The 25,363-nt window shown below is 36.8% G+C and overlaps 2 protein-coding genes across 3 annotated transcripts in view; one reads left to right on the forward strand and one right to left on the reverse strand.

Moving 5' to 3' along the window:
• Positions 1-1,255: 1,255 nt before the first annotated feature.
• LOC129273448 (drebrin-like protein A) lies at positions 1,256-19,189 on the forward strand. Of its 2 annotated transcripts, none has more exons than XM_054910478.2 (10): positions 1,256-1,511; positions 4,620-4,675; positions 5,007-5,119; positions 5,801-5,875; positions 6,704-6,925; positions 8,053-8,204; positions 8,776-8,830; positions 10,192-10,257; positions 11,138-11,567; positions 15,721-19,189. In XM_054910478.2, exons 1-10 carry the CDS (start codon positions 1,429-1,431, stop codon positions 15,927-15,929), a joined length of 1,461 nt encoding a protein of 486 aa, XP_054766453.2. In that variant the 5' UTR covers positions 1,256-1,428; the 3' UTR covers positions 15,930-19,189. The 2 variants fall into 2 exon arrangements, with proteins under 2 accessions (XP_054766453.2, XP_063963511.1); XM_064107441.1 differs by lacking the exon at positions 1,256-1,511 and adding an exon at positions 2,992-3,189.
• Positions 19,190-22,218: 3,029 nt separating this feature from the next.
• LOC129273250 (transient receptor potential cation channel subfamily M member 1-like) overlaps positions 22,219-25,363 on the reverse strand; it is a 28,058-nt gene continuing 24,913 nt past the window's right edge. The window contains exon 18 of the mRNA XM_064107440.1: positions 22,219-24,250. Within this exon, the coding sequence (XP_063963510.1) occupies positions 23,410-24,250 (841 nt within the window). The 3' untranslated portion in view covers positions 22,219-23,409. The remainder of the gene's footprint in view (positions 24,251-25,363) is intronic.

The following is a 25,363-nucleotide window of genomic DNA, read 5'->3' on the forward strand; positions in this document are numbered from 1 at the left end:
ATTGGTCAAATCATACCAAGGGTATGCACACTAGTGTGTATTAATCCTATGGTATCAATCAATAAGATTGCGTGTTACATATCATGTGCGTGCATGATTTTAAGTCACATTTAACACTATTTACACCGTAGAGCTAAAAGGCCTTTAATTTTTTCCTGTATCCATGAAATGCTGACTATTTTCAGGGTTAAATTCTTAAAGAAATAGATAAATTCATTCTGTATGCTTATCGTTTGTGAAGATAATCATTGTCAGATTAGGCTGAGACTTTCTCTTTCATTTGCAACTACTTGAAGACACAGAGAGAGAGAGAGAGATCAGCTATGTTAACTTAAACATTTTGACAAAAGCACAGAATGGCCAGCAGAGCAATAGGTCTGTAACATACTTATATAAGATTTGATTTATTACGACCAGAAATCAAAACACATGTTGGCCTATCAATTATTGCCATCCATCGTCTTGCTGGCCATCCTAGCCTATTCATTGATAATTCAAAATGGCTTTGAAAAAAAAGATAACAGAATAAGAAAAACAGCAGAAGCATGCCCTGGGCAATTTGAGAGAGAGAGGTTGGGGGGGGGGGGTTCTCAAAGAATTAGGTAAGAGAGGAAGAGAAAGGAATGGAGAGAGAGAGAGAGAGAACAAGGACATGGAATGCAAAAAAATTGTGGGGTACGTCTCATAATGTTACATCAACAAAACCAAAGGTATTACATTACGGTCTCCCTTGACTCTAGTTTCCCTCAAATTATGCATACATGTACTAATTGAAAAATCCTGTGGGGATGGGGCACTGAGAGAGTGAAACGTTGGAGCAGTAAGCACATGACAAAAAATGTTACTTTATTCTTTTCGCCTATGTTTTGCTAATATAGAAATTGTTAAAATACACAGAACTCTAATTCATGATGCACATCCCCTCCCCTTAGGATTTAGAGGCATATTAAATTCCAATTTCCCCCCCCCCCCCACACACACACACCCCACCCTTCTTGCAATTGTATATTTAACACATTGGCAAGAATAGTGAGCATTTTTTTTGTCCCAGGATATATTCAGTCAAATCAGGAACTTAATTGAAATAATTCTCCCTCATGGCCCCACCCTCCCTCCTTTCCCATTAAGAAATAAACCAAACACGTATCTAGTAGGCCTACATAAAAAAAAGTCCCAAGATAACAAAACTCCCCAAAAAGCAAAACATACCTGTGGACAGAGAAAGGAAACGGTTCGGGGTGGGGGGTAAATGAGCGATGAAGTAGAGAATGGGGGATAGGGAAAAGTGACTGAGGGAGGATGATGAAGAGGTTGAAGTTGATTACTCCCATTCTCCTGCTCGTGTCGACGGCGAGCGCCATCTGCGTGTAAAATATTACAGGATTGAAGGGGGATCGAGCTCGAGGAAGAAGAGAATTTAAATGCAAAATGTCGATAAGTTTTGTAAAACACCGAGATGCTTTGATGCAGGCATACAAAGATGTCTGTGACGACAAAAAACCGACAGACTGGTAAGTATCATTAAATTCAAAGGTAATGAGATATTCGTTTTCCTGTTTGAAAGAGGAACAGGTGTGTGAATTTTCCGATTGCGGAAACGACCGACCAAGACGAGCCAAGCTGGGGCGCTGGCCGTGTCTTTGAGTTAAAACAACGGGGGACTACCCGTGTGAATTAAGCGTCATGACCGGTGGTTGCCAACTTCCGGGTATGCCTGCTCGGCTACTGGTCGAAGTTTGTTGCGAATTATACAATGGCAAATCTCTCATTTTCAAATGTAATACATATGTAGTACTAGTAGCATTATTGTGAAATAAACCACCAGTCCAAACGTTGCTGTAGAGTGTTTATTTCATCAGTTTTCATGATTTTAAACTAGAATAAAGCTGCAGCTAGCCAGCCACTCAACAGTAGAGGCGCACGGCCAATATTGGAGACTGTCTCCAATGTGGGAGATTATCTCCAATATCAGAGACTCTTGTAAAGAATTTGGGTATCCAATTTCAGAGACAGTCTCCAGTTTTGGAGACCAATTTCCTTTGTTTACATTTGCTGCAAAAGGATTACCTTGGCGGCAAATAAAAATGAGATAAACAGATTCCTCATGAAAAATTAGTAATTAGGCCTACCCCTTTTCACCGTCTACTTTTAGTTTAAAAATTCACCGTCTACCTTTGTTTTGATAAGGATTTTTGTTGTCAATCACACACAAAACAAATGGGCTTCTACAATTCTGACCTCAGTGAGACAAAATTTTGGGTGGAAAAAATCATGCTTTTGTTGGTGTTGTTTCTTTTGTCCTTTTGCAAAGCAAGTCTCCAATGTGGGAGATTGTCTCCCCTATTGGAGAGAGTCTCCCATATTGGCCGTGCAACTCTACTGCTCAAACAGTCATCACTGCCGCTCACTGGTTCAGAAAAAAAAGACAGAATCACTTTTTTTTTATCAATTCATAGTCAATCAAAATGAAAGCTCGATGTCCGAGCTGAAATATTTTCCAATATTTTTTCATAATGACTTCAAAACTGGATAGTTTTAGCTCCATTTCACTGCCTATTGAGCAAGATACGTATCTCATCGAACAAAATACAAATTAAGGTGAATAAAACAAACCGTAGTAGAGAAAAAAATTAGATCGAATTTTCGCCCATAGGGCTTCATCAGGAAATGATGAATTTATTAGTCAACACAAGAAACGCAGTGCGCAAAACATCGAACACTGGGTAATGTCATGGCTTGCGAGTGCTAAGAGCGAGCAAATAGGGTATATAGTATTGTAACAAAACTGCCTATTTAGAGTCTGGTAGTAGACTACCTCTGTTATTCTTCTCTCTCTCTCTGTGTCTATCTCTCTCCTACTATCCCCATCTTCCCTATGCACAGTAGTGCAGTCTCTCTGTGTACACTACATGTGTGTATCTTTATGTAAGAGTGCCTTGTGCACTCATGTGTTTAGGGACTCCCCTACACTTACACTTGAAGGAGGGGGTTAGTTAGTTGAAGTTTGGCCCTCGATGGGTGCAGTTGTTGTGTAGCTCTCGTACTGTGAGGAGTGGTTGTAGTTTGGCTCCTGTATTTTTGGTTGTTTCGCCCTAGCTCTGAAGTCAGAAGATAATCGATTGGGAGCAGATATTTGTGTAACCACTGCTCCAGTTTAGTGTAAATAAAGGCCAAGACCAAGACTTGAAGGTAATTTCAAATTGAGTTGATTCTTATTTTATTTCTAATTAAGTTTGTCAGATGACCGAGAGCAGAGATTGTGAAAACGTGAGTAGACTGAGGAATGAGTGCACGTGAGGATGTGTTGAATCGCAATATATTTTTGTGAAAGAACCTGGTGAGCAAAGTTCAAAGGTGATTTCGGATACAGTATAGCCTTGGCCCTTGGGGACATGAAAGATTGTTCTGTTTCCAAGTCATCACTTCACCTTATTTCAGTCACTCGTCTCCCTCTTATTTTCCCTCTTTTTTCTCCTCTCCTTTCCTTTTTCTTTTTTTTTTCTTCCTTTTTTTCTATTTTTCGCACCCCCAATAGAGAGGTGGCACAGCCCCTTCACCCCCCCCCCATGCAGCAGTAGACTCTACAAGCTTTGATTCTTTATAAAAAGATAACAGTGTGAATGAAAGACTCTACAATTAGGAAGACTAGACACTTGATCAACTTAGCGTAATGCTTTACATTGATTTGTGTGTAAAATAGTTTGAGTACCTCATCTTTCCCTTGTATTGTCTTTGATATAAATATAAATTGTGCTCCCTCTATTGGTGAAAATGTTGGTCTGTGATAAATTGCAATGGCTTCACCGCTTCACTCAATGAAAAAAACGAAAAATAATCAAAAAAATTTCACACAAGGATAACGAGGTGGAAAAAGGGGTTCATATTATTTGGTAAAAGAATTAATGTAATGAAATAAATAAGGTAAAATCCTTGATTTTCACACACATGGCTAATGCAATGAACCCACAGGGCCCGGGTGGACTGCTGTTGGTGACACCTCCTATGCATCCAGTAACTTGTAAGAGACGTACGGCTAATAATGTTGGAGACTCCCGGCCAACATGGGAGACAATTTCCAATATTGGAGACTTGCTGTGCAAAAGGATAAAAGAAACAACATTAATGCCAAGGCAGTTATTCCCTACAAAACTTTTGTCTCACTGATATATATATTGAAGATAAATAAACTTGGTGACAGTCTCCCATATCGGCTGTGTGCCTGGCTTTAGTAATGTCATTACAAATTCATGGAAAGACGGCAAGTCTTCGGAAAGAGACAGTGAAAGAAGAGTATTTAATGACAGAGACTCTGTTTCTAGTACTAGCTGCTGTCCATGACCCACATGGGCATATAAAAATAACACAAATTTCATGATTTATTTTTTTAATCTGATTCAGATAATGCATGAAATAATATTCAAATATTTTTATGCAAAGGACTAAAAAAAAATTTTCCTTACAACAAAAACCTTGAAAAGAATGTAAAAGGAATGCATACAGTAATATTCAGGCATGTGCCTTTGTTTTGTCTATCTCAAAATGACGTTGCAGTGGTTTGTTTCTCAAGCTATGACAAGAAAAAATATCTCTATCACAAATCTTGTCTTCCCCCACTGCAGGGTTGTTTTTGGCTATGAAGGAAAATCATACGACTTGAAGGTAGTCGACACAGGAGGTATGTATACATAAACCATTGATGATTTGAAGAGTTTGAATAGCTCTTCCAATTGCAAAAATTAGTATCTTTTCTTTGATATATGCCTTATTTTGCAGCTTTTTTTTATAAAAAATAATTAAATAAATGATTTAACATGAAGATGGAATTGCCAATTTGAATGAGAAAGCAAGGATTTTGATTTTGTTTTTAATGATTGCAATGATGATGATAGATTACCAAACTATGGGTTAAATTTTCCAAGAACACTAGTGCTAGACAGGCCTGATTATAACGATTGTAATCTTGCCAGTTTTGTTTTTGTTTTTGTTTTGTTTCTGTTTCCTTGTAGAGGATGGCATTGAGGAAATGGCGGATTCCTTCAACTGCGCCAAAATACAGTATGCCTTCCTCAGGGTGATAGACACTAACAGCAATCTACCTAAGAATGTACTTATCAATTGGGTGAGTAATATGATATATGTATATTAAAAAGGGGAATTACATAATTCATTTGGAATTCACCTCTTGTATAAATTTAAAGTAAGCCATTATTTTTTCTTGCAGTACTTGGATTAAAAATTCAATATAGAGAGCTGGGTTTCATGTCTTTCAGGTTTTAATCTTGAACATCTGTTGACAATTAATTTTTGAGAGCTCTGACCTTGATTTTTACCAGTGAAAGAAATGGTTATTGTTGAAGATTGTTGATAAGGCACCAACTAATTATTGATTGCTGCAAAACATTGGAATCACCAGAATGATATGACAGTAGATAATGACTAAGTTCTGCTAAGAATCAAATACATTGCATTGTTTTTCTCACATAAAGCAGTACAGGATGAAATAATTGATGTGGGTATTTTAGCTATTATTTGTGAAATTATGATTACACACTCAGGAGCATCCCTGTAAACTGGACAACTTTTCTTTGACAATATTTCGAAATATCATGGAAAGAATTGCAGTACTTCTGTCCCTTTTGTACTATTACTTTATTACTACATTCCTATTTAGTTTCAAATAACCCCCCCCCCCCCCGCCTGATTTCCAATGAACAAAAACTGGAAAATTGACCCTGTACAGAATTTCTTTTCCCCTGGCAGTTTGAGACCCATTTTAGTTTTGTGTTTCTTTCATTTGTAGATTGGTGATGGAGCTCCTGTATCAAAGAAGGGAACATGTGCAAGACATCATCAGGATGTTGCTAATTTATTCAGAGTAAGATGACGGTGGATCTGGGGTGGATTTTGATTTCTTTATATCCATTATTTATTGTGAGTCCATTACATAACGACCACCTCTTTTGAAACTGACCAGACCACCTTGCGCGCAACATATTGCGTATTACAAATGCTTCATGTGGGAGAGTATGTGCAGTCGCCATAGGAACAATCGGAATTGATTATAAAAGAAAAGAATGATAATTAGGTAGGAAGTTCATAGAATTTAACGTGGAGAAGGTTTACGGTTCACCATGTGTAATATGAAGAAGGGAAAGGGAATACAGGCAGAAAAATTGAAATGGAAAGAAGAGAAAGGATGCAAAAGAGGAAATTAGAGGTATTTTTTTTTCTTGAGAGTGAGTGAAGTCCTGAAAAGGTCTGTAAGCCAGATGAGATGAGCTAAATATGGCTTGAGTAGCGATGGTTTGAGTAGTAGCAGGCTGTAGTGAAGAGAGGTTACTCGACGTTTAGGGCAGGTTGATTGTCCGTCTTCAGGAGACTCCTGAAGACGGACGGTCATTGATTTATGAGCCAGAGCTTGTGGTGGAAGTAGCGAGACAGTAGAAAAACCAACCTGATGACATTTTAGAACCAGGTCGACAATCTACATTTGCCACACTCAACCCTGATGTATTGAATTGTGTAAGTGGGTAGCTGCTAAGATTCATTCCTTTATTTCACTGGTACTTTTATAAAACTTGATAGTGCAAAGTGATTTTAAATAGCAGAGCCATTTGATAAATTGTGATATGTACTTTGAAAGAACTTTTCATTAACATTGTTGTAGTTGCTTGAAGTAATTCATTCGACCTTACACTTGTAGGGAGCCCATGTGACTGTAAATGCTCGCTCAGAGGATGATATCGATGAGGAGAGCATCTTAAAGCTAGTAGCCAAGTCTTCCGGTTCCAACTATGGCTTCCATAAGGAGAAAGCAACTGAAGATGCAGGTCAGACGGGGCCAGTGGGATCAGTTTACAAGAAAACCAACGCAGCTTTCGAGATCAAGTCAAAGAGGAGTGATAAATTCTGGCAAAATATGGAGGTGGGTTTCTGCTTTCATCCACTATTACCATACTTCCTTTCTCATAATAATCAATTAATGCACAGATATAATTCTAATCATCTTGACTTATAATTTTAATGGAGAACACTTTATGCCCAATCCTAGGAATTTGTTCAGCTTTTTTTTAAGCCGATGGTGGGATATTGTCATTGCTGATAGGCTTTGTCAAACTATTAATATCATTGTTGAGACATAGATGAATTGTTAGAATTTCCGGGAAGTTGGTTCCAAGAATATAAAATACATGAGAGGGGTTGAAGTAGAAAGGGCAGTCGGGAAATTCTTTCTCGAGGTGCAGAGATTTCTAATTGGGTTGTGTAGTGTTCGAAGAAATAATATCAAGGAAATAATGGAGATTTGTGAGTCATTACCTTGTAATGGCAAAGAGCTTCGTGGAAGTGGTTTATGCGATTGTTCATACCACCATGCAAGCCTTCAAACATATTCTGAGTCTGACGTGAAGTTTATAAACATATTCTTTTTCAGGTAACCCCATATAGTTAGGATTGTTGCTGGTGTCATGTTGCAGATCTTGTTTAGTTTCAATTTCCAATGATGTTGTTATGTCATTATTGGTGATGTTATTTTGTCATTAATATTATCATAACTATGATTGAACCTATTGTAGGCCGAACAATTTTGCTGTAAGTTATAACAGACTCCAGCCCACATAGATGCGGGCTGAGTCTCCAACAGCTAAGTACCTGTATGTAGTATGGATACTACATCAGAATTAATCAAACTTAAACCCAGTCACATAGTCTAAACCTGCGAAGTTCCACATCCCCTTTCACAAAACAAAAGTCACACTCGGCGATCGCACATTTTCACTTGCTGCCCCCAAACTTTTGAATAGCCTGCCAATTGATATAAGAAGTTCTGTATCACTTATTATCTTCAAATAAAAATTGAAATCTCTTTGATTAAGAAAATTGCTGTGTACTCATAGAATTTAGTATAAAAAAAAGAGCTCTGAACAAGCGCTGCTGAATATATTAATATAAAAAGCTGCTCTATACAAATTCATGCTTATTATTATTATTATCATTGCTATTGTTGTTGTTACCTGAAGTCTAATTTTCCCTTTCAATATTTGGCTTCAACAGAGTGATGAGCAGGCCCGTGTGAGGGAAGAAACAGCTAAAAAACAACAAGAACGTGAAAAATCAGAAAAGGAGAGAGTGGAGAGAGAAAAGAGAGAAGCCGCTGAACGTGAGAAGAAGATGGCAGAAAAGATGAAAGACATTGACAGTAGAAAGTAAGTCTCCTTTTTTCTAATTCAATATCTGATGACGATATTTGTTTTAGAGTTTTCTTTTCTGCTCTTTTATCTCTCTCATACCCCACTAATTTTTATTGTTTTCTTAAAAATTGCAACTGTTATTGGATTAGGTGGGCATCTTCTATGAATAATTGATGATATAATTATTAAAAGAAAAGAAAGCAGTCCTGCTTGACCATATTTGTCAGTTTTGCTGTAAATAGTACACTTGCATTGTAGTTTAGAGTACTCAATCACACTTTGTCATTTACCAGAAATATTGTAAGTTGAGTGATCTTAAAGGATAACTTAAGAATAATGATCAGCATTGATACTCCTATATTACATTGGCAAAGCTAGCCTACCAATTCCAGTTCTCACAGCTTTTACTACTATTGTGAGATCTGCCAACTAGTATTCACTTTATATGATTTCATGCAAAATACTGATTTCCTCACCAAAATACAGATTTTCAGCTTTAGAATGCTGAAATCTTGTATAAATTGGCAGCTCTGCAATTTAAACGACCTTACAATGAAGACATTTTCATTTTTATTAATTTTTAAAGGAGACAAGAACAGAAATCCCATGAAGATTCTGTAAAGGCAGAGCAAGCAAGATGGGTAAGTCCTTTTTTTTTAAATAGTTTTGTTGGTTAGGGTGAGAAAAGCAATTTTTTCTGAATCCCACTGCAGTCTAGTGTCCCTTGAGAGGCATCAATCCAAACTTTGCCACTCTCCACCCAGGTGCTAAATGGGTATGATGTGCGGGTCATTGTAGTTTGTGCAGTATTGTGAGCACCTTGCATTGCAACTGACTGTCTGGAATACTCCCCAGGGAGTGGAGGATGTGGATACATTGTGTGGGGGAATGACTGATTGAATCTGATGACAGAGATAATTTTAGAGTGCTTTATGTATGTCTTGAATGCCCTATAAATCACCAGATTATAATTATTAGTAGTAGTATTTGCAGTCTTTGGCCTGTATTCTGAACTCGAGTTTAAGTAAAATTGTGGTTTAACTTTGGATAGCCAATTGGCGCACAAATTTCTATTAGTACAAGTTCAATTTATTAACTCACATGACACTCAAATCATTCATAACTGCTGGGAATGATAACAAGAATGATGCAAGCAAATGGAAACAAAATAGTAACCATAAAAAATATAAAATCTAACCAGAATTTTTGAGTTTTTGGCTCCCCATAATTGTAGCACAGAGTTAGACCGGAGTCTAAGTTAAACCTGACTTTAGAATATGGGCCTTAATATCCATCACATTGTAGGAGCTTTTACACAAAGCAATTTGATGTTTACACCCCATGCCTGGCAGTGCATTTCTGACTATTTCCATGATTTAAATTTTGTGTTTTTATACCGATAATTGGATAGGTGTGGGTAAGAAATGCCTCTCATTACTAGGAGTATTGTATTTCAAAATTTTTGAACCATTAAAATATTTAGTTTTAGTTTTAGAAGCTGTATTTCTCAGTTGCTCAGCTCAAGTTAGATATGATATGTGTTTTTCTAGATAACCATGTAACATCATACTTGTACAAAGAGCCAAACAGATATTTGGTGTACCGTATATATTAAGGCAGGAAAAAAAAAGGAGGAAATTATTTATGACTTGGCTGAATCTTCGTAGCACTCCAGCAAGAGAGTCCTAACTCAATTGCTAGGCATACTACATTGATCCAACCCAATTATCATTTAACATGTGAATGAAGAATGGCAAAGTGTGCATTGACACCTTACCAAAAGATGGTGGGCTGTGATGGGGTTTGAACATGTGACCTTCTGCTGAGAGACGAGAGTTTGAACCACTACATCCCCATGCCATCACATGACAATGTTTTCAACACGATTCACACAATTTATAGAATATATAGTAATAACCTGAAGCAAGAAGTACATGAGAGAGAAAGTAATCAAGGGCATAGTTGTATTTCTGACTCTTTGGTATTTGTTTTGTTTTACCAGGAAAGTAGGCAGCAAAGCAATGCAGCTCCTACCCGAAGCACAGGGCAAGCAGACGAGAGGAAAAAAGTATGTAAAGATTACATGTATATTAGTTATCTTTTCATTTGAGGAAATTCAAGATGAATACATAAATGAGGGTTAGAATGGTTTTCATGGACACCATTTTTTTTTTTAAGATCCCAACTTTGGAGACTTTGTTCATTATGAGGGTTATAGGCAACTGGGAATTGTGGTATTCTGTTAATTAACCCTGGTTTTCATGTAACTACAGATGTTACAGGAAATTTTAATGCACATTTAGAAAGTCTTTCAATATTCATGATTGTTACTGCCACATGATTCCAACCGTACCCTTATCATACCGTACTGTAGTACATTGAGTTGAGAGTTTGTACCATCACACCAGAGTGTTTGCTGCATAAATGCCGGCAAAGGAGAAAGCTGACATTCATTATAGTTATACTAATGATTGGCCAGGCCAAAGATAAACACAATCAAATCTGCGTAAGTCATATCTCTTGGGACTAGAAAAATCTGTTCCATTTGGGCAAAATTCAACTAAGATGATGTAAATTACATATATATTGCGTATTCTGGGCCTCATAACTTAAAGGTCAGCGAATAATTGCTGAATGTAATGGCCTATCACGATCATTGTTCCATTCTAATTTTGCTCAGTAGACTGACTAGGAATCAATCAGAATTGTTCTTTAAAATTAGCTATTAAGCGCTAACCTATGTGTTACGGTGCCCAGCTGGTCTGATGAAATGTGTCAACCTAGGTGATTATTTGATTTATAGAAGGTTGACTTATGCAGAGTCTTCTGTATGACTTAACTTTAAATCCTACCCTACACGCTTAAAACAAGAGTGTGATATTAAACATTTTTCATCAAAACTGGAATCAACATTTAAAATGTCTTGGTTATCAATTCTTAAAAATCAGGAAATGGCACAGATGATATCACAGAGAAAGAAGAGTTCCTCAGAAGCCGTCACAGAAAGTCAGGAAGCCCCACCTCCAGTTTCACGGCCTCCTGCTGCCAGACCTCCCATGCCTGTCCCCACACGCGAACCGGAGCTTGAACCAGCACCTGAGCCAGCATACCAACCGGAACCAGAACCGGAGCCAGCATACCAACCAGAGCCGGAACCCGAACCGGAGCCAGCATACCAACCAGAGCCGGAACCCGAGCCAGAACCAGAACCTGCATACCAGCCAGATCCAGAACCCTATTCAGATCCCTACCAAGACCAGGCTCAGACTGATCAGGACCAGTACCAACAGGAACCATACTCAGATCCATACCAGGACCAACCTCCAGCCCAGGACCCATACCCTGAAGAACCTGAACAAGAATTATATGAAAATCAAGGTTAGCAAATCACTTTATGCAGAAAATTGGGTTTCCCTATACAGTGCGTATCAAAAAAAAGTTTACACTTTGAAAAAGCCCTGGGAATTAAAAAATATACAACATGTGGGTAAATTTTTCACATATAATGTTGGGTTTGGGTCTCATCTATCCAATTAAATTAAAAGTTTTGACAGAATGTTACACTTGAGTGAGCACTGTCCATTTTTGTAAAACTTGCAGAAATCTGCGCAGAAATGCTTGTTTTCACGCTGTGTCAAGGGAAAAGGGCAAAATCAAACTTACCCTGTGAAACATTTCTCATACATTTCCCTTGCACTTTTAGTCAATTGAAATAAAATGGATACAATCAAGCATTCTGTAACAATTTTGCCACTCAAATTGAAATTTGAACACTTAGTAAGCACAACCTCTACCCTTTTTGTGCCAGCTGGATCTGAGGACATAACTAAATCTAAACAAAAGTTTATGTCAGACATCTCCAGCATTTTTTCACTAAGTTTTTATCATTTAAAGTGGGTTTACATTTCATTTTCATTGAATACTTGTTTCTCCACTTTTTTCCCAGCTTGACAATGATTAACTAAATGAAAATCAAGCCCAAGTCATTTCATGTAAATCACAGCTCAGTGTAAAGCAAATATCGTCACGATGGCCTCGGTGTGTGGGGGAGTGGGGTGGGGCGCAATGCACTCTTCGAAGTGTTTTGGGCAAGGAAACAAGTTTAAAAGGGTAAAAGATATCTTCAAATCAATTTTAGTAGCTAAATTACACGTGTTCTTCATGATTAAGGTCTACTTTTATTCACATAACTATTTCAAAGTGCTGCGCAAATCATTTTTCACAAACTTTTCAAAAGTAAGTGGTGCTCACTCAAGCGGAAATATTTTTCGACAGTTTTATCGTCATTTGCTCAAATGGATCTTTACCAACCAAAAAATTACACGGGGGCGGCGGGCGAATTCGCCCCGGAAAGTCCAAAAAGAGCCCCGGAAAAGGGCTAAAAACATTCACACGAGGGCGACTGCAAAACTCATAATCGCCCCCGTCAACTAGGCTTGGGAGCCAGCGCCGGGTAATCGCGTCTACCCGATTCTCAATGCCAGAGTCGGGGAGTCGACCCTGATCTCTGGAGACTCGAGTACCAAGCGGCGGCGGTTCTGAGCTGAGATAAAGGGACTCGAGTCTTTGCCATGCTCTCTCATTCATGGACGAAAATCGGCCCCAGCGCCGACTCCAAGCACTGAGATAAAATAAATGTAGAATTTGGAGCCGAGGAGTCATATACTTCGAGCAGAACGTTTCTCTGCTTGTGTGCTTTAGACTCAGTGTGACTGCATGTGGTATGGGGATGCATCGTGTGCATTGTGTGTAGTGTGTATTTCTGTGTGTGTGACTGTAAAATGCCAGTAGAGACCACGTGCGCATGTGTTGAGCGACATTTGTGATTGTATCATGAACTGGGATTTGTGTGTGTGAGAAGTTTGGTGAAGGTGTAAGATTTTGGGCGACTTGATAGATGATTGCTCCCCCCCTCCCATTTATGTACACTCTCTAGCCCCATGTCGAGCTGCAGCCACCCATCTTGATCCTTCCCCCCAAAGCTTGTCTCTCCTCATTCCTTCTTTTCTTCCAAACTTTATTTCCCTATTATTCTTGTTAATTTCTCCTTTTAGTCAAGTGTTTATCACCTCTTGTTTGTTTTTAAATATTTTTATATCTCTGTTCAAAACAAGAGTCTCGTCTATCCCTTAAAAAAAAATCACGCTTTGATTTTTTTTTCTTTCATTCCAAAATCCCATTGATAACGTTTGCTTGCTAGTCTTAAATGGGAGTCTTGCCTTATTGGAATATTGGCAAGAAGTTAATAAAAAAATGATGTTATTGTTCTGTCAGTAATAAAAGTAGAGATTCAACTATGGATATTTTTCAGTCATATTTCATTTAATCTTCGTTATTTTAATCCAAACATTCATTTTTTTTCAATGATGTATTTCACCTTTGGCCAGTTCGCCATTTTCTTAAGTGACTGAAAACGTAGACTAGCCCCTTAATTCAGGGACATCAACCCTCGGCAATTTGTTTACATAACTTTCTTTGTCTCCGTCATGTATTGCACAATCTTGAGAAGCACATGTTTGGAAATCTGATATTCTTGTGGTGGTGGTGGGGGGGGGGGGTACGAGATTGCCGCCCTTTTCATTCTGTTTTGGTTTGGCTGCCACATGGCCTCTCTCACTGTGTGGAGAAATTAGGTCAGGTAAAATTTGCAAAGACGTGGATAAGTTCATTTCAATTAGAGGCCGTGCAAGGCTAGGCATTCATGATGGATGATGGAAATTGCCAGTTTTGGTTCTGGTAGGCCTTTTTGTCATGAATCTGTGTAATTGATACGAACGCTTAACAATTCAATGACCTTTATGACTCATATCATTATTTTGTATGAATAATTTTAAGACTTTTTTAAAAAGTGTCATTTAAATAACTTTCAGTCAAATATGTACGAAGGATATTTGTTCAACTTCATAACATTTGCAGGTACCTATATTGTATGATAAAATAAATTACCTCAGAATTGTACAAATTCAGAACTTTCTTTTTCTTTTTCTTTTACATTGTCTTTAGACACGAATACAGATCTTTCTAGATTAATTTGGCAAATGGGCTATAACACTAAATAGTAAACACGCAAAGCTCACGTCAACCAAGTATCAAACATTCAAACTTGGATTAATTCATGGAGGTTCTACCTCCATGATTTAATCTGAATAGGTCTGTATTAGGTCCATGAATCAACTCAGATATCGTTCAAGCATCAAAATCAATCTATCATCACAACACTAAAATCATAAACCATCACTTCGAAGAAACAATGCGAAGGTCAAACCAGGGAAGTGTTATACTTCCCTGGTATATGCTAGCTACCGTGTATATATATACACACACACACATACACACACACACACACACAAACGCAAAAAAGCCGCGAAATAGCTCCAGAAATTGTAGCCCTGGAAAGTGGAAAAAGAGCCCTGGAAAATGAAAAAGTAGCCCTGGAAAATTTTTAAGTTTCTCCAAAAAGAGCCCTGGAAAGAAAAAAAGTAATTTTTTGGTTGATCTTTACCAATGTTAAAATGTGGAAAAATCATCAGGATATTACAAATGTATAATTTTACAGGATTTTTTCTAAATGTAAACTTTTTTTTAATACATACTGTATAGCCTTGAAGCAAGTCCGAGTGTCTGAAACCTTAGCATTAATGGTTAAACACATTGATATATGTTTGAGAATGGAATTTTAGAAACAATATGAAAATATATGGTAAATTTTTTTGATCCAGATTTTAAATATTACATGTGGCAGCAAAATAATGTAAAAGAAAATACCTAGCTCAGCTTCTTATAAATGATACAGCTGTGATACTGTACAAAAGATATTTAGATTTACTTTCTGAAACTTTCTTTTCAATTATTCTTAATTTCCTTCATAATTCTTGAAAGGCTGCTTGAGCACTCTACAGGATGGACTTGGTGCTATATAAGTCCAATATGTTATTGTTATTATTATACCCCAACGTCCATTCAATGTTATAAAGTCAACTCTTGTTCAAACGAAGACAATTTGGAGGTACCAATATGATAGGCAGAAATCTTTTCATATTTTCATCATTGCTAGGCGACACATCTACTTTTTAATTTTAGGTAAATAATTTTCGGCCAGAAAGAAATACTCTCCTTGAAGGAAGGGAAATTATTTCAGTATTGGATTCCCTCTTTCTTGTTCTTCCTCAAATAAGTCATTTTGTAATTACAATTTGTGCTTGAGCAGATGAAAGATCATTGTCCATAAATCGTAATATTATACAAATAATGAATGTTTTTTTTTCTAAATATGCATTGTTATCCCATGGTGGTTGTGTGTGTGTACATGTATTTTTCACATATCCCTTTTATTCAATATTTAGAGTTTTTCTCTTGTTTTTTTGTTTCAATAGTTTTTCTCCTTGCATACAATGAACTCTCTACCACAAGACAAATAACATGCTTCATATTGAAGACCAGAGATGTAGTGGCTAAGCCCAACACCTGAGTCTGCATATAACCTTTTACGATACACTTTCAAAATCTGGCCTTTCTCTTTGTTGTCTTCCAGAAGCATTGCAGGACCAAGGGGACCAAGGGGACCAAGGGATGAGAGCGAGGGCGCTCTACGACTACCAGGCGGAGGATGACACAGAAATCACCTTTGACCCCGATGACATCATCACACAGATCGAGCAGATCGACGATGGATGGTGGAGAGGAATGGCACCCAGTGGTCATAGTGGTCTATTCCCAGCCAACTATGTGGAACTAATCTGAGGATAATCCCGAAGATGATCCTGGACAACCATGGGTCTGGTCTCACAAAGATTTTCAATGGATGCTATCGATCACAACTATGGATAGCCACCGACAGGGGCCCTTAAACACAAAGCTTAGCAATGATCGTATAACAGTTTTCTACAATTGATTGCATTGCCTGCAATGTACAATCAATCGTGAAAATCAAGCGTACAATTGATCGCTAACCTTTTTGTTACGGGACCCAGGCCTTAAATTTGAACATTTTCAAGGCAGAGCCACTTTTCCACAGTGCACATGTCAATGTGACATCAAAAATGGAGAAAAAAAAATACACAAATATATTCAAGGTCAATGAGAAGGTCACAATGGTGAGTCAACAGGGCATCCACGACCATGGATTAATTTAAAGCCATGCACCAATGCATCACACTCAACTAATTAACATGCTTGGTTTTGTATGGAAAGAGATGGTATATGTATGTCTTGTAAATGGAGCAGTGCAACTTCAATAGCTGGCTATACCATAGCTGCGATTGTTTTTATCATGCTCGGTTCTTTGTGAGAGGGGACCCTGGTGTTATCCTGTGTGCCTCTACACAGTGTACATAATTATTAGTACAGTCTGATGGCATTGAACTATGATGGGATCCAAAAATGTTTGATTTTATGGCTTCCCTTTTATATCATTTTGTATAGAATTTTATATGAATCAGAAATATTGTCATTCGAGCAGTCAACTTCAGTGTTGCAAGTGTGGATGTCTCAATGTCATCGCTCCTTTTCTTCAAAAGGTTTGTATTTAGATATTGCGTTTGTGTGTACATGTATGTGTAAACATTTATCTATTGTATACTTGTATGTACTTTTATGTACGCAGACGAACCCATATCCTTTTATCGGCATATCCAATTAATTGAATGAAGCTTAATGAATTTGTGGGATATGGAAGATTAAGCCTCGTACATCAAGAAAAGAAAACATATCAAGTTTTTCCCATCCCAACTCGATGTCAAGTAACTTTCTTTAAAATTCAGCACTTGTTAGAGGAAAGTAGACCATGTTTGGTTCATTAAAAAAAAGATCAGTATAAATGTAGGTTAATGATGTTACTAATTGAAATCTCGATGTTTACAAAATGGGGCCAAAGTAACATTTTTGTACACTTTATTATCATCGTTGATAGAAGCATATCTTATTTAGATATTTTTATAGAAAGCAAAACTTGTATAAGTATCCATCTAGCTACAGAATAGCTTATGTTAGGATATGCAGGTTGTATATGAATAGCAACTCCAGTATTTATGTCTATATATCAATAATTCAATCATTTTACAATCAGTAGCCAGAGTAATTATTACTTTCTGGTTATGCAGAGAACCTCAAGGGCTCTGTCTTACAAAGAGTTGCGATTGATCCAACCAATCGCAACCATGGACGGCCAGCAATGTCAACATGTATTACGCACGTTTGTTCAAAATATTTTCTAGCTATGATGTATATTCATGCATTGTTTTCTTAGAAGAATCACTGTGCTTACAAAGGACATTGTGCAAATTTCCTGTGGAAAAATTTATGATACTGATTGATTTCAATAGAGATTGGATCAATCGTAACTCTTTGAAAGACGGGCCCCAGATCTAAATTTTCTTAGCATTAGCTTGCAATTTTCGCCTTCTATTTCAGAGAAAAAATATTAATTTAGAATATCTTGAAAGCAAAAAAAAAATCGTGCATTTTTCCAAGTTTTGAAAACATACTAAATCACCAAACTGAAATGCCTTCATTACTATTATTTTGTAAATTGTGAATTGGAACTAGCAAAATCATTCACCATTTATGATTTTATACCGGTACATCAAAATGTAGCTAATACTAGCTGAAATAGCATCGATATGGCAAATGTGGTGTGTACTCTTTGTCTAATATTTGATTGGGTGGGGTAAGAAGATAATAGATTGATATGAGGCTATTACTCAGTCATTAAAGTAATAATATCTGTAAAATGTACTGTAAAAGAATATTCATTAATATAATAATGATAATCATGATTACATTTCACTAATAATGCACCTTTTTATGAGATGAAAAGTATAGAAGTTTTAGCTCATGTAGTTTCGAAGTGCATTAATTTATTATTCGATGATGAGTTTTTATAAAATAATTATAATTATTGATCATGAAAACCAAAGCTATTTGTTGCTTTGATACATAGTTGTATCAAAATAGGGAGCTAAAGTAGTGAATGTAATCAAAATGTTATGTTAAGTATTATAAAGTACTGTTTTTGGTTCATTCTTTACAAGCATGTTTGTTATTATCTTCCATTATAAGGCAGGTTTTAGAATTAAAATAATTGAGTGGTCAATTGATTTATGGACGTCACGTGGGGCGTACAGTTAATCATCCCATACTGGAAATATCTCCCAGTCAAAATTGAGAATGTATCACCAATATCTAAGAGAATCGCCAGCCAACATATCACTTTCACAATAATCTGTGGCCTCCACATTAGTCTAAATTAGTGCATTTATTGTATGTCTCTGTCTAAATTTTGATATATGAAGCTAGCTGTTAATTTGTACTGCTTTTTGTCATCACAAATTATTATTCTACAAATATATGTGGTTACATGTATGTCCCAATTGGTATTAATGACCTCTGTTTAGCCTAGGTCTGATGGTAGTTATGCCCACCGTTTGTAGATCAATAAAACCCACTATAAGGGTGACTTAATTTCTCATGAAATTTCTCACTTACATTTTTTACTTCCTTACATTTTAGATCTAATTGTCTAACACTACAACTGTCTACATCTACAGAGAATCACATTTTAATGAAGTCCTAGTAACATTAGATCTGAAGGCCCTGCTTTGAACAATTAATAAACAGATTTGTTTGCATGCTTGGGCAGTTCCTGTGCATTCATTTTTAGGTCAATAGCGATAGTGCACTTGCCCTGCATTTTTTATGCATTATTACTCTCGCTGACCAAAATATATGTCCTGGCCCTCCGCTAGCACACTTGCAAAAAGTATAAATTAGTTCAATGTTTGACGTCTTTGTCTAAAGTTTAATATCTGTAGCTGTCTGTTAATTTGTACTGCTTTTGGTCATCACAAATTATTATTCAGATGAAATTTATAATTCCTGCAATCATGCAATGTTGATCTTTCATTTTCTGTCATTCACTTGTGTTCATTTATGTTAAAGTACAGTATACTAAACACTTTCACAGTGAAAAAAAATAAATATATTTTATAAAGCACTGCAAGCGATGACTTGAAATAGTTATGATTTTTCTCACTTATGATGCGTTGTACTTTGAAATTTTTTGTGAAATCTATACGCCTGGCCTCTATGAAACCATGTCATTGTGGTGAGCCAGGTTAACCCTTGCTTCTCATCCCGAAAAGGTACAATCTGAGGAATCTCAGGATAACAACCCTCCGTAACAATCTGTTACTATGTGAATGCCCAATCTTAGTTCACAAAAAATACTTTTCCATGTTTTAATATATATCAGTGGATAGTAAAGGTCATTTGTGACATGGGCTTACTCTGAACTGGTGGGTGTTTCAGAAAGCTATTTGTAAAGTTATGCATGTCTTTACAAGCGACTGGAACATGTTCTTAGGTGCTACGTCAGCTACATGGAGATCATCATGTAGCGTAAGAAAGGGTCACCAGTCGATCGTAAAGTCATTCGTAACTTACAAACAGCTTTGTGAAACATCCACCTGGGGCCCATTTCATAAAGAGTTACAACTGGGCCCCGTCTTACAAAGAGTTGTGATTGATCCAATCAATCGCAACTCTGGAAAGCCAGCAAAGTCAACATATAAAATGCATGTTTATTTTCAAAAATTCTAGATATGAATGTATATCCATAAATTCATTGATTTCTTGACAATTTGGTGTGATCTCCTTTCTTTATGAAGAACATTTTGCAAATTTCCTGTAGAAAAAATTATGACACTGATGGATTTCCATAGTTATGATTGATTGGATCAATTATAACTCTTTGTAAGATGGGGCCCACTTGTAACTTTGACATAATGGCAACTACCATGGGTAACAGCCAATCAAATCACAATCAATGTGTCCACGTAATAGCAAAGTTTAAATAGTTGCAAGTCCCTTACGAAACGGCCGATCCCTGGTCTATAATTATTACAACTTCCATTGATCACCAAAAAATCAACACATACAAAGGTACACATATAATATGAAATACCACTAAGCCAAAATGTGTGAAGTGGCTTTGAAATTAAATTATCCTCCAAAGGGGTAATAGCTTGGACCTGCTCCTAGGAATACGGTGGAAATGTACACATCATCCCTCTGCCTATTTCACAAACTGACAGGCAAGTGCATTGCTCGGAAGAAAGGTTTTTCCAAGATGATTGCTTTATTAATTACACTACATTTTCAAATACTGATCCTTTCACTTGGAAAATAAATTCATCATCTAATAATCAAGGATCAGATTTTTGGATTTTATAAGATTTAAGCCACATAATTCTTATTGAATGCATTTTTCTTAAAATTTGGAGGGAACCTGTGTGTTTTTCATGTTGCATACTAAAACACTTTCATGAAATTCATAAATGAAATTGGAAATGATTTTTTTTCCAGTTTCTGTCAGTGTATGAGGGGGTGACATTATACTTCACTCATGTAATATTTCACATGAAAATACAATTTCAAACTCATGAGATTTTGCTCTACTAATTCACTAGTTATTATTCCATTCTAATAATGAATTTACCTTTGTGAATTCAGGACCTTCACGCCTCGTTCAGCTCAGATATACATGTAGTTTGAAAAAGCTTCAAAACATATTTTCACTGTTCAGAAATATATGTAATTCATCCCACTTACATACTTCAGTCAGAAAAATTCCCCAGATTACATTACATCATAATGATTTCATTATAACATAGTAAGACACAATAATGCAAGGAGTACAGTGCATATCTGAAAAAACATGTTTGCTAGCTTCCACAAGGAATTTGTTTGATTTTATTTGGTCACCTTGTGACATACAAAGCATTTCTTACCTCTGCTCCATCTTACATCGATACCTCATATCCTATTGACTTTGAACAAATTGTTGCTAAGCTTTGCCAAACCATATCTGAATGAGCCCTAACCTTAACTACACGTAAACTATCAAGACTGTAAAGCCCCCAACCCTTCCTACACTGTTTCTTATGTCCATCATGGGCAAAGCAATCAACATATTGTTTCATGACTATATGCATTGAGTCTAGAACATCTATGGAGACCAAATTTGCAGTGTTCAAACTTTTCGTTCTGAAGTAATGCAATATTCTATAATTGCAAGCCCCACCAGATATTACTCATACATGTGATTTGATTTGATGTAACAATTCTAAATGATTGTGTGCCCACACACAATAAATAAATACAGTTACTTTTCTTTACATGATTAAAGACTGGAATCAATTAATTTCATGCTAGTCATGATTACAACAAATATTGCAAACAACAAGGAAAACAATGTAATAAATTAATACTGTAAACCAAATTATATTTGGTGACCCAGAAAAGAGGGATGGTGAAATTTGAGTACATTGCCTTTAAATGTTAACTTTTAATAAGTGATACTAAGATCATTGAAATTGGCCTAGTATATCACATTCTACGACAATTCAGTCATTTACCATGTTTTAGAAATTTGTGAAAATGAAAAAAAAAAATCAGAGAATAGCCCTTCATATATTGTTTGGAGGGATTGAGCCAATTGATGCATGTCAACATGAAACTTAAAATATTTATACGAAAAAAAAGTGGTAAAGGCAATTTAAGACAAATTTGATCCACAAAATATGCAGAATTTTGAAATGATGGATTTTTTTTAAATGCACCAGATTAAAAAACAATGAATTCATTCTTTCAGTATTGGTGGTGATTTTTTTTTACCTGATTGCTAAGAAAGCATGAATGCTTGTAAGCAAGCAACCAGAGGACCGACGGCTTAAGGTCCCCTCCGAAGGACCTGGTACTGAGGATTAATGCCTTACCAAAGGGCACTAGCGCACCAAGTGGGAATCGAACCCGGGTCACCGCAATACGAGTCCCCCGCTCTACCGACTGAGCTATACTTTTCCCAATATTACTTTAAAAATCATTTTTTCTTGTTATTTTAAGTAAAGGGCTAAATCTAGTCCAGTCCATTGAATGAAATGTGTCACAATTCATATTAAAAAGCAAACTTTTCAGAATCCAATAACAATCAAAACGTTGTTACACTTCATGCAGCACACAGAAATACTGTTCATACTTTAAAACAATACCAACTGTATACAAAAATACTGTGCTTGGTGTTTGCAAATCTTTTTACTGTTCAAAATAAAGGGATAAAACTGACAGTGCATAATTTCTCTGAACTTAGCTTAATCAAATCTGGAATGTATCAGCTTCTTTACATGGTGAGCAAGAAAGTGTATATCTTCATTACAATTACTGGAACTTATGGAAACACCATTTAAACATAACCCCTTCAAAATTTTACACAGACTACAACCTCACTTGACAAAAATATGTATTGCATATATCCATGTATAAGAGCATAGTTGTAATCTGTGTAAATTTTAAACTGGCATTGTCCGGGGGCATTGTTTATATGGTTTTTCTATAATGCTGTTACTGGGCCCTAAGACAATGATTTCCACAATTATTGTCCGACCCTTATTATGCGACAAGTCAGACCAGCTGAAAAAAAACAGAGATAAAACCTCTCTGGGGTAAAACTCTGGAAAAACTGTGAGAGAATTTTGCAAAACCCCCTTTTAAAGTCTAAATAATCTTCACCAATAAATCATGCCCACGGGCTTTGTGAAAATATGAACATATTTATAGCCAAAATTGATTTCTTTTGAATACATTTCATTTTACACTCTCTTTATTAATTCTCCAACCATTCCATAATTTTATTATGAAGCTATCAAATTTAACTGCTGTATTTTTGCTTAACAGTGATTATGAGACAGCTGCACAAAGGAAAGTATTCGTTTGAAAGATTACTTTACAAATAGTATATCATCGAAAAAAAGAAAATATATGATTGACTTCAAATTGAATGATAAAAAATATGAATGACAAAAAATATGAATGACAATCAAACACACACTGTCAGTCAGCTGCAATATACAAACATCAGCTTGATCAATAAGTTATTAAAGAAACTGCGAGAGTGGAAAGAGAGGAAATTTGCTTTACAATGTGAAAATGGAACAATTATTTGGCCACAGTATACCAAAGATACATCTAAAATGATATCTAAAACATCAAGTTATTAAAACACAAATATTCATCTCTTATGCTATATTTACATCAAGGTGACAAGTATGATTGTTGCAAAGTAATTAAGAAAGACATAAATATGATTGCATGAGGTAATAAATCTGATGCCCATACATCATTCTTCAGCTGATATGGATGGAATGTTACAATCTGAATACCAAAGTCTTCAGTCTTTCAATTGCTGTTGCTCTTGCTCCTCATCAGCTTGTTCTCTAATTGTCGGAAACGCTGACTTCTGATACCAAGCTGGGTAGCTATGGGTATGACTGACCGTTGATGAGGGTGTCCTTGATCCTCTGGGACTGTACTCATTGCTGGAAACTGACCAAGCATCCGCTGAGCTTTCCTTTGACTCTGGTGCCACACGCTTCTTTTTCCGCCTCTTCTTCGACGCGCTCTTTGGTCTGCTGTTGCTTCGTGGGACGTCACCGCCTTCTGGTGGTGAACGTACACTCATCTCAGATATGGTTGGAGATTCAATGATGGTGTGCTCCAGGACGTAGTTATCGCTGCCGTCATTGGCGTCATGATTTACCGGCTGTCTGCCGATGGCATTCCAGGCTGGGTTCTGCTGCATAAGGTTCATGAAAGACTGCATCTCAGACTGTGAGAGCTGAGAGTCACCTGAAAGGATCAGGGGTGACCTTGAAGACTGTGGCAGCGGTGGGATGCATGGTGTTCTTGAACCTGATTGAGATCGTTGGAGGAAGTCATTCATATTATTCATCTGCTCTACAAACCTCTTCCTTCCTTCATGCACATCACCAGCTCCTGCACTTTGTCCTGCATGGGAGGCACTTGCCTCTTTGAAGTTACTTGCTGTCAGAGATGACGAAGGAGTGTTGAAATCAAGTTCCTTTCTAACCGGAGAAGTGACAGAGCTGTCACGCTTTGGGGCAGGCATAGATGATGGAGGCTTGGCGGTTGATTCTTTCCTGTGCACTTCTGACTTTATGCTATGTTCCTTTGGAATAAGATGTGAAATAGCTTCTCCCAATTCATCAATCCTATAATGAAAAAAAAAAGAAATGATCATAATCTTATTGAAACAAGGCATATCGGATAGACCCTCCACTCAGCAAAGAACACTTAACCTCTTCCTACCAGAACCAGTTGGCCTTTGTATACAGCCTTTGGGAATTACAGAATTTAGTAGTCAATGGGTTAGCTTACAGACATGATGGATTTTCAACACAAAAATTACATCATATAACATCAGTAGTTTGAGTACTAATTGTTATAATGCTTACCAGGGAGTGGACAATCTGCTTGCATTGTATCCTGACAACAAAATGACATTGGTAGTAATAATCTGTAAAGTTCTTGGAGACAATGCCCCAATGTATTATATACAGAGCTGCCAACATTGGGATGATAGAATCCAGTAGATTTCGCGGAGGTATGATTTTGTGAGGGAGCGGCGGAACGTTGTCCCACGGATGGGAGTTTTGGGTAGCAAAACACATTAAGAAACAACATTTGATAGTAACCGACAGCTGTCTAAAGTAAACCATCAAAAAAATTCTGATAGATGAAATGCACATTAGAGAGAATTCATGAATTGTCATTGACTATAAAATATACACTTCAGGCAATACAGTAGATTTTTTAACTAATTCATAAAAGAATACATTCAACATGAAAATACCTTTAATTGGCCAGAGGGGGAAGGGGCTGCAGTATTGGTAAACATGGTTAATCAAAATGAGCTTTATATGTGGACTGTTGAAAGTCTCTGAGGGATTCCTGTGAAAACTGTCACACAGTCCCATTCTGCTTGAAAAGTATCTTTATACTTCGACAAGTATTTTGTCGTCTTGGTCTTGGATGACTCCATCTCCATGATCTCCATGGTCACTGGCGATGCGATTGTAGTGTGGATAAATGGGACGGGGCGTGCTTCGCACAGCTCAGCCAGCCACTGAGCCAGCGCCAGGCTAGCTCACTCACGAAAGAGAAAATGTTCGAATCCGATCAACCCAAGTGAAAGTAGGCGAAAAAATCTCCACTTTGCTTCTAATTTTTTAGGATTGTCAATAAAATTATTCCTGAAACTGAAAGTCGAGGTGTAAAAGTAATCCACTTGTTAATCCCATCATTGATCCACAGTTTCAGCTCGA

Source organism: Lytechinus pictus, chromosome 12, assembly GCF_037042905.1.
Source record: "Lytechinus pictus isolate F3 Inbred chromosome 12, Lp3.0, whole genome shotgun sequence".
NCBI lineage: Eukaryota > Metazoa > Echinodermata > Echinoidea > Temnopleuroida > Toxopneustidae > Lytechinus > Lytechinus pictus.